This window comes from Oncorhynchus gorbuscha, linkage group LG16, assembly GCF_021184085.1.
Source record: "Oncorhynchus gorbuscha isolate QuinsamMale2020 ecotype Even-year linkage group LG16, OgorEven_v1.0, whole genome shotgun sequence".
Classification (NCBI taxonomy): Eukaryota; Metazoa; Chordata; class Actinopteri; order Salmoniformes; family Salmonidae; genus Oncorhynchus; species Oncorhynchus gorbuscha.
The window spans coordinates 60,180,808-60,193,375 of NC_060188.1; the positions used below are offsets into that span (position 1 = coordinate 60,180,808).

General features: G+C 42.1%; 1 protein-coding gene across 4 annotated transcripts in view; it reads left to right on the forward strand.

The window, feature by feature from the left end:
• The first annotated feature begins 7,177 nt into the window (after positions 1 to 7,177).
• The window catches only part of dbn1 (drebrin 1), a 118,869-nt gene continuing 113,478 nt past the window's right edge, over positions 7,178 to 12,568 (forward strand). For 3 of the 4 annotated variants that reach the window (XM_046304248.1, XM_046304250.1, XM_046304249.1), the window contains exon 1: positions 7,178 to 7,386. In XM_046304248.1, coding sequence (XP_046160204.1) covers positions 7,304 to 7,386 — 83 coding nt within the window. In that variant the 5' untranslated portion in view covers positions 7,178 to 7,303. The remainder of the gene's footprint in view (positions 7,387 to 12,568) is intronic. The other variant, XM_046304251.1, reaches the window with a different exon arrangement.

Genomic DNA, 12,568 nt, shown 5'->3' on the forward strand with positions numbered 1-12,568 from the left:
GTAACTGAGTTTGCTTCAATGCAAAAAATATCAGTACAGATATATTAAATAATTACACAGCCCAGAGATCTGGATTCACAAAGAATAGATGGGTGTTTCAGTAGGCCTTGCACTTGGGTATGTGTCAAAATTGCTATAATTTGAGTGTTTTGGTAACCTCAAGGCATAATGGTATCGCAAATAATTTCTTGAGACCTTCCAGAGAAATAGATGATGTGTGGGGGGGCAAGCAATTATTTAAAAAATATAACATTTACTTTCAGTAGCCCTTGCTTTAGTGCAGGGGTGGGCAATTCCTGTCCTCAAGGGCCTGATTGGTGTCACACTTATTCTCAGTCCCTAGCAAACATTCTAAACCAAAGCTCATGATTAGGTGACTACTGGAGGCAGGTGTGTTAACTCGGGCTGGGGCAAAACTGTTACACCAATCAGGGCCTCGAGGACTAGAATTGCCTTCCCCTGCTTTAGTTTATTCTTTATTCTTCACACCTTATGACTTAATTGAATGTCCCACAAGCACACAAATACTTGTATACGTTTCCATATCATATACACCCTGCATTCCTGTTGATGGAAGCGGCTCCTGTATTCAATGCCACAGCCTGGCTGGACACTTTGTGTAAACAGTCACAGCAAAAAGGAAATGAACACATTCCAGAAGCCACCAGATCATTGCTTTGTTGTTCTTGGCACCACACAGTAGAGAGTTAACTGGGGTCCAGGTATGGGCAGAGATGTGTTATTGTCTGTTTAGCCATGTCATGGACAAGCGTCACTTTTTGTATTGCTTTCTATAACGGGGATTGCTGCCCTGCATTTTGGGAGCCGTTTTTGTCGAATACTGAAATTCCTGTCATTCAGCTACTATCTGTGGTCCGATTTTGTTTTCCGACTTAGAACTCTTTCTATGAGTCCAGGCTTCACTGGTCTGGTATGTGGATTGTATTTTTCCTGCACAGCAAGAAGTGAACCTTTTGGGAGATATAAATGTTAGTTCTGTAACGCTGGCCTCCTAGTCTCAGACAGACTCTCAGACGGCACGTATTTTCTCCACACTTGACTAAGGTTGTGTCGACTAAAGTAACACTAAACGCTTCTTTCAGTGCACAAAGCGGTGAGATTTACGTCTTGCTAATAACTCTTACACCGTGAACACGATTACGATCCTTGCCTCTAAAAATAGTCATTCAAATAAACGTACAACCGAACTTCTATTTTTCCCTATATTGGGCCACTGCTTCGATGTTAGTTTGTGTTCGTTATAGGATAGGATGTCCACAAGGGAAAATAGTCTTAGACATTATGTGGAAAATAAAGCACAGAAGAAGGGATGTCTGACCAAATGAAGTGTCTTGTTTTTTTCTCCCTGTGGTTATTTAGTGTGTTTTTTCGGTACATCAACCATCTGTCTGTCCTCCATGGCGGCAGAGAAAGGGAGAGCGTTCAGGGGGGCCTGTGTCTGAGCAAGACTTATAAGGACACCCCGTGATTGTTTTCCTCTTAGACGTGAGGGTGAGTCAGTGATAGAAAATTGTTGTTTGTGCATGCCTGCCTACAGTATGTGTCAGCTGTGGCAGAATGTTCCAAGGATATGGTCCTCATCCCTTATAGTCGGAGGACTTGGCTAAAGCACAAAGTTCTGGGACCAGGGTAATCAGAGTGTGTGTAGAGTGGAGATGTGAGTTGAAACTAAAGCCTTTTGTCTTTGTCCACCTGCCATCACTCCCCTTCACCCTCCAGACTTCCTCAAATAGAACCAGATCAATTAATCAATACCACTCTGTTATAAAGTCAGAACAAGCTGCTTATTGTCCTCAATCTAACTCTGTTTCTCCAGCCCAGTTTGAAAGTACTCTGAATTAATATGAAATCATGTTACTTTGATCAAATACGAGAAATGAATTCAAATGCTGTGTTATTTATGTTTCGGACAGATTAAATCAACTAGTTTGTGATGTGTAATCCAGTTTGAGCTTGATGCAAAAGCTGCTGTTTTCTCCTCCCTTCAGCCCTGACAGAGTAATTTGACCATTCAAAGACTCCATTAGAAATAAGAGCTTGGTGTCAGAGCCCTGTATGGAGCTGCTGGCTCAATCCCCTGCTGCTCCGTTTAAGACAGGGTGTGAGCTTTGGGCACTGAGGCCAACGCACACACACCACGATCCCACCCAAACACACACCCCATGTATGCATATTGCTGCTGGAGAATCCTGGACGTTGGATCCCAGCCCAGTCTCTGCCGGACAGATGTCTTCCCTGAGGACAATAACCGGTGAAAATAATTGGTAACATAGCCGTCTGGAGGAGACACTGAGGACCGAATGGATGAGAATTAATTAATGTTAACCCACTTAACAGGCAGGGGAGGGTGGACGCTCGGGGCCAAACACAGATCCTCATATGATGAGACAGCAAGGAAAGAGGGGTGTGAGCATGTGTCCTATGAGGGTCATTGATGTGGAGATGGGGCTATCGTTGGATAAAGAGGATAAGAGAATATAAACTCAGCAAAAAAAGAAATGTCCTCACTGTCAACTATGTTTATTTTCAGCTAAATTAACATATGTAAATATTTGTATCAACATAAGATTCAACAACTGAGACATAACCTGAACAAGTTCCACAGACATGTGACTAACAGAAATTGAATAATGTGTCCCTGAATAAAGGGGGGAGGGTCAAAATCCAAAATAACAGTCAGTATCTGTTGTGGCCACCAGCTGCATTAAGTACTGCAGTGCATCTCCTCCTCATGGACTGCACCAAATTTGCCAGTTCTTGCTGTGAGATGTTACCCCACTCTTCCACCAAGGCACCTGCAAGTTCCCAGACCTTTCTGGTGGGAATGGCCCTAGCCCTCACCCTCCGATCCAATAGGTCCCAGACGTGCTCAATGGGATTGAGATCCGGCCTCTTTGTTGGCTATGGCAGAACACTGACATTCCTGTCTTGCAGGAAATCACGCACAGAACGAGCAGTATGGCTGGTGGCATTGTCATGATGGAGGGGGGTGTTACGCAGAGAGGAACAGGTGAACCCAAGTGCAGACTCAGACAAGGAGACTGGGATGAGGTAACCAAGGTATTTATTGAAACACAGGGGGAAGATGGAGTGCAGGCCAGGGGAAGCTCGGGCAGGTTGCAGGAAACCAGGTGCGGAGGCTGAGGCTGGTGGGAGAGGTGTTGGGACAGGGTAAGCAGGTCCGGCGGGGAATCCAAGGGAGCAGTAGAGTGGGGGATCCAGGACAGAGTAACAGGACTGACAAGACGTGGGACTGGAGACAGGGACCAGAGTCAGAGCGGGCAGAACTGTAGCGGAGAGGAAAACAGTGTCAGGCAAGGAAAACAGGATATAAACAGGAACAAACGGCTAGAAACGTAGACTGACTGAGCAGAGATTACAATCTGTCAGCGTGGAAGTGGCAGGGCTGAGTATTGTAGAGGTCTTGATTATGGAACAGGTTGCAGCTGGTGGGGATCCGCCCACACAATCACACGGAGAGAGAGAGAGAGAGAGAGAGAGAGAGAGAGAGAGAGGTGGTGGCAGGTCAAGGAGACACAGGATGAGCAATATAGTGCATGGCAGTTGCAGATGCAAGGGGGAGGGTAAATGATTGACAGTCATCTCTATTTCTGAGTGGCATGCTGTGATGTGTGTCAGGCTGGTGAAGGATTAATAATATGAAACCTTAAACATATGTATAAATGAGCGATATTATTACCATATTATAAACAGTTTATTCCGTACTGTGATATAAAGTGCTACCGCTATGTCCATTGACAATACCTGTTCGTTCCTCTCATGGATGCTAGACACGTCCTGTCCCATGTTGTGTTCTGAGTGACAGTTCCCTGGCCCTTTGGTGATAGAGCTGGCAGAAGTATGTGGACGTTGGGCCAAATGAGACCTGGGAGCCATTTCTAGCTCCTATGGCAAAACATTGTTGTAGCCTCCCTCTTAGCACCGGAGATAAAAAAATTATGCAAATCTACATATTTTGCCATAGGGTGTAGATAAAAATGTTTCAGATTAAAGGCATTATTTTTGCAATTCTACTAATTTTTCCAATGAACAGAGAGAACAATTTGCTGTTTTAAAACAAATTTAATGCGATTCTACTCATTTTACCATGGGGCGGAGAGAAAATGTTGCAGTTTTATAGCTCATTTTCTACAATTCAACAAAATATATGGGCCCAGTTAGCACATTTGGTTCCTCGGAAGTTGTGGGAACGTATGTTTTTGGTTTCACATTGGTTGTAGGAATAAAATATCTGAATGTTTTTTTAATAACTTCCTGAAAACATTCACTGAATATTTCAATAAGACCTTTAATAACACTGCTATCTTATTTTGGGTTAATGTTTTTGAACTCCAAACACAGAAATTACACATTGAAATTAATTTCCTTAGGCAGTAATTATGCAAACACATGTATTTTTATTGTGACACAGCATCAGTGAGATGGAAACCTACAATCTTCTGTTCTCTATCCATGGAATTAGTCCTCTACGCCACCAGGATGGAGCTAGCATGCCATGTTTTTTTATGCATACACAGCTGTTCATTTTAGTCTATTCAAACAGACCCCATTCCAAATTTGGTGTGTCTCCCGCAGGACAGTTGAGCTAAAGTAGGCTAATGCGATTAGCATGAGGTTGTAAGTAACAATAAAATTTCCCAGGACATAGACATATCTGATATTGTCAGAAAGCTTAAATTCTGCACTGTCCAATTTACAGTAGCTATTACAGTGAAAGAATACCATGCTATTGTTTGAGGAGAGTGCACAGTTATGAACTTAAATGTATTAATAAACCAATTAGGCACATTTGGGCAGTCTCGATACAACATTTTGAACAGAAATACAATGGTTCTTTGGATCAGTCAAAAACTTTGCACATACACTGCTGTCATCTAGTGGCCAAAAGCTATATTACGGCTGGGTTGGAATAATACATTATGGCCTTTCTCTTGCATTTCAAAGATGATGGTACAAAAAAATAAAACATGTTTTTTTCTTTGTATTATCTTTCACCAGATCTATTGTGTTATATTTTCCTACATTCATTTCACATTTCCACAAACACAAAATGGTATCAATAATATGAATATCCTTTCTTCAGGTCCTGAGCTACAGGCAGCTAGATTTGGGTGTGTCATTTTAGGCGAAAATTACAAGCACTCATTAAGATCAGGCGTAGTCAATTAGCGTGCACGCCAACACACCTGAACACACTTAACAAGATAGATCATTTTGAATTGAGCGATTCGTGCTTTCTGAGGTCGGTTCGGTTTTGGTTCGATTAAAAAAAGAATCACAGTTTTCGGTTTGTATTATTTTTTTAAACATTAAATGGATTCGGAAATAATTACATTAAATTGATTTTAGAGCTTTTTTAATGGAAATTCCAAAGCCAAAAATAGTGAACATTGAATTGCCAAAACATTGAAAATATTCCCCTGTCTCTGTCAGTTCCACATTGGGTAGACATCAATAGAAAAATATGTTTCATTTGAGGACTTTATTATTTTTCATTCCTTAAAGTCATCATCTCTTCTCTGCTCAGGCAGTAGCAGTCAGCCAGCCAGGCCATCTAACATGATCTATATCTGTTCCCCATACTTTGCTGTCTTTAGTCTTCCTATTTAGCTAGCCTGCCTAAGTATGCTGCGGAGCTGTCTGACTCAATCATTTTACATGTTCATTAACTGCCTGTTCAGGGGCAGAACGACAGATTTGTACCTTGTCAGCTCAAGGGTTTGAACTTGCAACCTTCCGGTTACTAGTCCAACACTCTACCCACTACGCTACCCGCTACCCTTACTTCCACAGTAAGGTCTACTACACCTGTTGTATTCGGCGCATGTGACAAATACATTTTGATTTGATTTGAACCAACGTTGGTCAATTAGTTGTTCAATAACCGGAAAAACTACCTTACGGGGAATCGCTCTACTTAATGATCTTGGAACAATTTGAGAATGTTTTTGGACCCCAGGAAGAGGTGCTGCTGCCCCCCACGCCAGATAGCATATAAGTAAATCATAAGCCATGGCAAACAAAACATGAATTACCAGATAGTATAGCTGTAAAACTACAACATTTTCCCTCAGCCTCATGGCAAAACATGTAGGAAATTAGCTTTGAAAATAATTTCAGCCTTATTGCAACATCTGTAGAATAGCATAGGATTAGCTATAAAACTGCTGGAAGCAAAGCACTGAGACTGCCCCTGAGGGTCCGTCCAACACTGACTGGGTAGGACTTGCCCGTAGGCACAGATCTAGGATCAGCTTACCCTCCCCAAACTGTAACCTTAACCATTAGGAGCAAAAACACAATAGATCAGTGTGTAAGGGTAACACCATCCTACTCTATCTGACACACTGGCCTGCTTTGGACTGCACTCAATAATACACTGTAGAGACAGACTATGTTCTAGGGTCTGTATCCCAATTACCAGTAGACAAAACTGTTCTCTCTCTGCCAAATCTGCATACAGTACAGTACAGACTCTCCTAGTCCTCAGGGTTTGGGTTGCTCACTCAGAGAGCTCCAGGGGCACGATGACGCAATAACACACTGACACAATTCTCATCCCAGGCACATACTCCAGACGGGGTCGGATGTGGTACTATCAGAGCATGATTGCGCCGGTTATTTGCAAGTAAAACGTTCTCACTCAGAGGAAAGTTTCAGCTAGCTACAGCCTGAAAGCTTGGGGGGCTTTAGGCTGAGTCTCTTTTCCACAGTAAAGCCCAGACAGCAAACCCATCTCTGGGGAACCAGCCAGTACCAGACAAAGCATAAAACAATAACAGTGATTAAATATTGGGCTATTTTTTTTATCAGAGAGCAAGTTATGAAGAAGAGTAATGAGAATGTAGTTTGTCAAAGTGTAAAAAATATGACTTTGGTCCAGCATTACGTTCCAACCCCAGATTATTGTGTGTCTAATAATCAAAACCCCCTCTCTACTGTTAGTTAGACCCCCATTCCTATAGGCTATATTGTTCAGAAATAAATTATTTGACTTGTCATTTCCCTGGTCAGGCCAGGTCAGATCACGGTATAGTGCTGACTTTGACGGTGTAGGCCAGTGAACACGCTGAGGCGCTAGGACCCAGCAGTGTTTTTTAGAGACCCGTGAAAAATTCGCACTAGGACCACGCAGCTAGCGAGGCAATAGCGCTGCATTGTCTTTGTTCCTCCACTCAGAATCTCTCCCCGTCTCTCTCTATCCTTTCCTCTACTTCCATTACAGTATTACACGGGTCTGGATGATTGCAGAGACAGCAACATGGCTGTGAATCTCAGCAAGAACAGACTGGCCCTTCTAACAGCCTACCAGGATGTTATCAACGAGACCTCGTCCACCGACTGGTAAGTTAATTGAACATCCCTTCTCTATCACGGCTCATTGGCTTTAAGTGTTTTATTGCGGGGTTTAATAGTTGAGCGGCGGGTTAAAGGTTACTATGTCAGGATTCATGGTGCATGTTGATACATTTTCTAGTGGATCGGTTGCAATATAACGGGTCCTTTCCAAAGCTGTCAGATTAATCGGTTCAGGCTATGGGAAAATGTATTTTATATAATTAAATCCCCAAAGTGCTGAAATGTGCAACTGTTCAGAGCATACCAATTTGACACCGGTCCCTGCTCCTAGTTAAGAAAATCAGCAGGCACTGTGCTCAATGATCAAATATTGAGCAAGACCACTGTCCACTGTCCTTCTGACTGTCCCAGACACTGCGTTGTGGGGAGCCCCTGAAAAGGTTACACATTGAGAACATCTCAGTTCTTTCCCCTTTTGCGAAAGCATACCATTCTCGCAATTTGCACATGGCATATGTAGCGTTCTTGCATCCCAACGAGCGAGTGTAGAGACGAGAGGAGCAAGGCGATAAGTGTCAATCTATCAACACTCGATGTGACCGGCCCTGCTTCCTCTCATTATACGCGATGTAACTGCTCGTTTGTCCCTGTTAGGAGGGAAATGTTTGTAAATGGGATGGAGTATGAACTCAGCCTACTGAGTGAGCGAAGGTCCCGTGTGTTTTATCCACACATTCCATCCGGCCTTGTGTCAATGCGGAGGCGTTTGTCTTCCCTTTGTGTGGAAATGGATACACAGTGGTAAGTGGAATGAATATCTTTTCACTTACAAAACCAGCTGGACTTACTTGGCTATGGAAGCAAGACTGAGACATTCTGAAGGGCTGCACCCATTGACGTCCAGTGATGATTATATCATCTCTCTCTTTTGAAGAGGGTAGGCTATAATATGAGTAGGCACTGGGCTAAACTGCTTACGTTATCATCTTTTCCAACTAGAAAGATAACGGCTGTCTCTCTTTCTATTGACTTATACAGAGTGATCTGATTGAATCATCGACAACATATCTGCTTTGTATCTCTTCATGTATAAAAGATGCCAGACCTAATGTGTATCTGGCTGAAAGAAACAAATCAATACTTAATCAGTCTGTAGCCAGTGGCGTAGCCCAGTCTTCACGCAAGCCCCCCCCCCCCTTTTTGCCATGGGGCAGGGATAATTGTTTTGAGTTTAGTGCTCAGGGATTGTTAAAAGAAGGGACTATCTCAAATATTTGTCTTAATATTAACGATATTTGAAATATACTGTATATTTTGATGATGCTTTGGTCTGTCACGCCATGTAAAGGATCATCCTAATTTGTAGTTATTTTTCATAAAATGCCATTGACTGGATTTATATCAACTCTGAGACAAGCATATATTGCAGAACAGTGATTACACTCTTTTTTCAGATCTTAAGGGGGGCTACCATCACTGACTGAGTTGACAATTAAGATACTCAAAACACTCAAAACAGATACAAATAAAAGTTTAATACAAATATTTGTAAAATAAAGACTATTTTGGAAATCCTCAATAAAAACAACCATTCTATCAGATCTTTCAGCACTCTGACGGAGTTGATGTTTTTTACGAAGTTGGCAAAATAAAACATTTCAAGTGGTATACACACTAGCCATTTGAGTTTTTCTTCAGTTGCTTTGACACTATAACCTAATTAAATGTAACATTTTAACCAAAATTCTTATCATGCAAATGGAGTTGACACTTTATGATTGTGACCATGGTGACTCCAATATTGTTTAAATCTATCAAAAGAATAGCACTTTACAGACCATGAGTTCTGTTGTTGCTCTACATGTAATGAGGACATGAATAAGGGGTCCTTATGCTTTAGCTGACTCTGCTCATTCCTGATTAATTTAGGATTTTTTACATCTGGTAAGAGAGAACATTTCAGTTAAAGCTGCAATATGTCACTTTTTGGGCGACCTGACCAAATTCACATAAAAATGTGAGTTCTACAGTGGGGAGAACAAGTATTTGATACACTGCCGATTTTGCAGGTCTTCCTACTTACAAAGCATGTAGAGGTCTGTAATTTTTATCATAGGTACATTTCAATTGTGAGAGACGGAATCTTAAACAAAAATCCAGAAAAATCACATTGTATGATTTTTAAGTAATTCATTTGCATTTTATTGCATGACATAAGTATTTGATACATCAGAAAAGCAGAACTTAATATTTGGTACAGAAACCTTTTCAGAAACCTTTGTTTGCAATTACAGAATTCATATGTTTCCTTGACCAGGTTTGCACACACTGCAGCAAGGATTTTGGCCCACTCCTCCATACAGACCTTCTCCAGATCCTTCAGGTTTCGGGCTGTCGCTGGGCAATACGGACTTTCAGCTTCCTCCAAAGATTTTCTATTGGGTTCAGGTCTGGAGACTGGCTAGGCCACTCCAGGACCTTGAGATGCTTCTTACGGATGCCACTCCTTAGTTTCTCTGGCTGTGTGTTTCGGGTCGTTGTCATGCTGGAAGACCCAGCCACGACCCATCTTCAATGCTCTTACTGAGGGAAGGAGGTTGTTGGCCAAGATCTTGCGATACATGGCCCCTTCCATCCTCCCCTCAATACGGTACAGTCGTCCTGTCCCCTTTGCAGAATAGCATCCCTAAAGAATGTTTCCACCTCCATGCTTCACGGTTGGGATGATGTTCTTGGAGTTGTACTCATCCTTCTTCCTCCAAACACGGCGAGTGACGTTTAGACTAAAAAGCTCTATTTTTGTCTCATCAGACCACATGACCTTCTCCTATTCCTCCTCTGGATCATCCAGATGGTCATTGGCAAACTTCAGACGGGCCTGGACATGCGCTAGCGTGAGCAGGGGGACCTTGCGTGCGCTGCAGGATTTAAATTCAAATAATTGCGCCAACAGTCGTTGCCTTCTCACCAAGCTGCTTGCCTATTGTCCCGTAGCCCATCCCAGCCTTGTGCAGGTCTACAATTGTATCCCTGATGTCCTTACACAGCTCTCCGGTCTTGGCGATTGTGGAGAGGTTGGAGTCTATTTGAGTGTGTGGACAGGTTTCTTTTATACAGGTAACAAGTTCAAACAGGTGCAGTTAATACAGGTAATGAGTGGAGAACAGGAGGGCTTCTTAAAGAAAAACTAACAGGTCTGTGAGAGCCAGAATACTTTCTGGTTGGTAGATGATCAAATACTTATGTCATGCAATAAACTGCAAATTAATTCCTTAAAAATCATACAATGTGATTTTCTGGATTTTAGATTCCGTCTCTCACAGTTGAAGGGTACCAATGATAAAAATTACAGACCTCTACATGCTTTGTAAGTAGGAAACACTGCCGATTTTGCAGGTTATCAAATACTTGTTCTCCCCACTGTAGAACTGTAATTTTTTTATTGAAGGCAAGTCTAAAAAGCGGTAGATATGTTCTACTTCTTTGCTTCCCATTCTTAAGTTTTGTTTAAACGTCTTTTGGTTTGTACACCAGCTTCCAACAGCTGAAAATACAGTACTTGGGGTTAAGGAAATATATTTACATTTGAGTCATTTTAGCAGACTCTCTTATCCAGAGCAACTTACAGTAGTGAGTGGATACATTTTTGGACTTTTCCCGTACTGGTCCCCGTGGGAATCGAATCCACAATGCTGCGGTTGCAAGTGCCATGCTCTACCAACTGAGCCACAGCGATTTAGGTGGTACAATTATTCTCTACACTATACTTGCTTGTTTTGTCACAAACAAAAATTAGGCAAGCAATTTTCTTATATATACAGTGGGGCAAAAAAGTATTTAGTCAGCCACCAATTGTGCAAGTTCTCCCACTTAAAAAGATGAGGCCTGTGATTTTCATAGGTACACTTAAACTATGACAGACAAAATTAGAAGAAAAATCCAGAAAATCACATTGTAGGATTTTTAATGAATTTATTTGCACATTATGGTGGAAAATAAGTATTTAGTCAATAACAAAAGTTTCTCAATACTTTGTTATATACCCTTTGTTGGCAATGACTCGTCTTCACAAGGGTTTCACACACTGTTGCTGGTATTTTGGCCCATTCCTCCATGCAGATCTCCTCTAGAGCAGTGATGTTTTGGCGATGTTGCTGGGCAACACAGACTTTCAACTCCCTCCAAAGATTTTCTATGGGATTGAGATCTGGAGACTGGCTAGGCCACTCCAGAACCTTGAAATGCTTCTTACGAAGCCACTCCTTTGTTGCCCGGGCGGTGTGTTTGGGATCATTGCCATGCTGAAAGACCCAGCTAAGTTTTATCTTCAAGGCCCTTGCTGATGGTAGGTTTTGTTACTTTGGTCCCAGCTCTCTGCAGGTCATTCACTAGGTCCCCCCGTGTGGTTCTGGGACTTTTGCTCACTGTTCTTGTGATCATTTTGACCCCATGGGGTGAGATCTTGCTTGGAGCCCCAGATTGAGGGAGATTATCAGTGGTCTTGTATGTCTTCCATTTCCTAATAATTGCTCCCACAGTTGATTTCTTCAAACCAAGCTGCTTACCTATTGCAGATTCCGTCTTCCCAGCCTGGTGCAGGTCTACAATTTTGTTTCTGGTGTCTTTTGACAGCTCTTTGGCCTTAGTGGAGTTTGGAGTATGACTGTTTGAGGTTGTGGACAGGTGTCTTTTATACCGATAACAAGTTCTAACAGATGCCATTAATACAGTTAACGAGTGGAGGACAGAGGAGCCTCTTAAAGAAGTTGTTACAGGTCTGTGAGAGCCCGAAGTCTTGCTTGTTTGTAGGTGGCCAAATACTTATTTTCCACCATAATTTGCAAATAAATTCATTAAAAATCCTACAATGTGATTTTCTGGATTTTTTTCCCCCCCTCATTTTGTCTGTCATAGTTGAAGTGTACCTATGATGATAAATTACAAGCCTCTCATATTTTTAAGTGGGAGAACTTGCACATTTGGTGGCTGACTAAATACTTTTTTGCCCCACTGTACATACACACACACACACACACAAGGTGTAAATGTCAGTTGTGTGAAGTAATCTCCTAGTGTCTGGTGGAAAGCAGACTGAACCAGGTGTTCCTATAGGATTTTGCCTGTGCTTAGCTCCGTTCCATACATTTTTCCTGAGAAGTACTCATAACATGATGTATCCAACACTATGCTTGAAAATAATGGGAGTGGTACTCAGTAATGTGTTGAC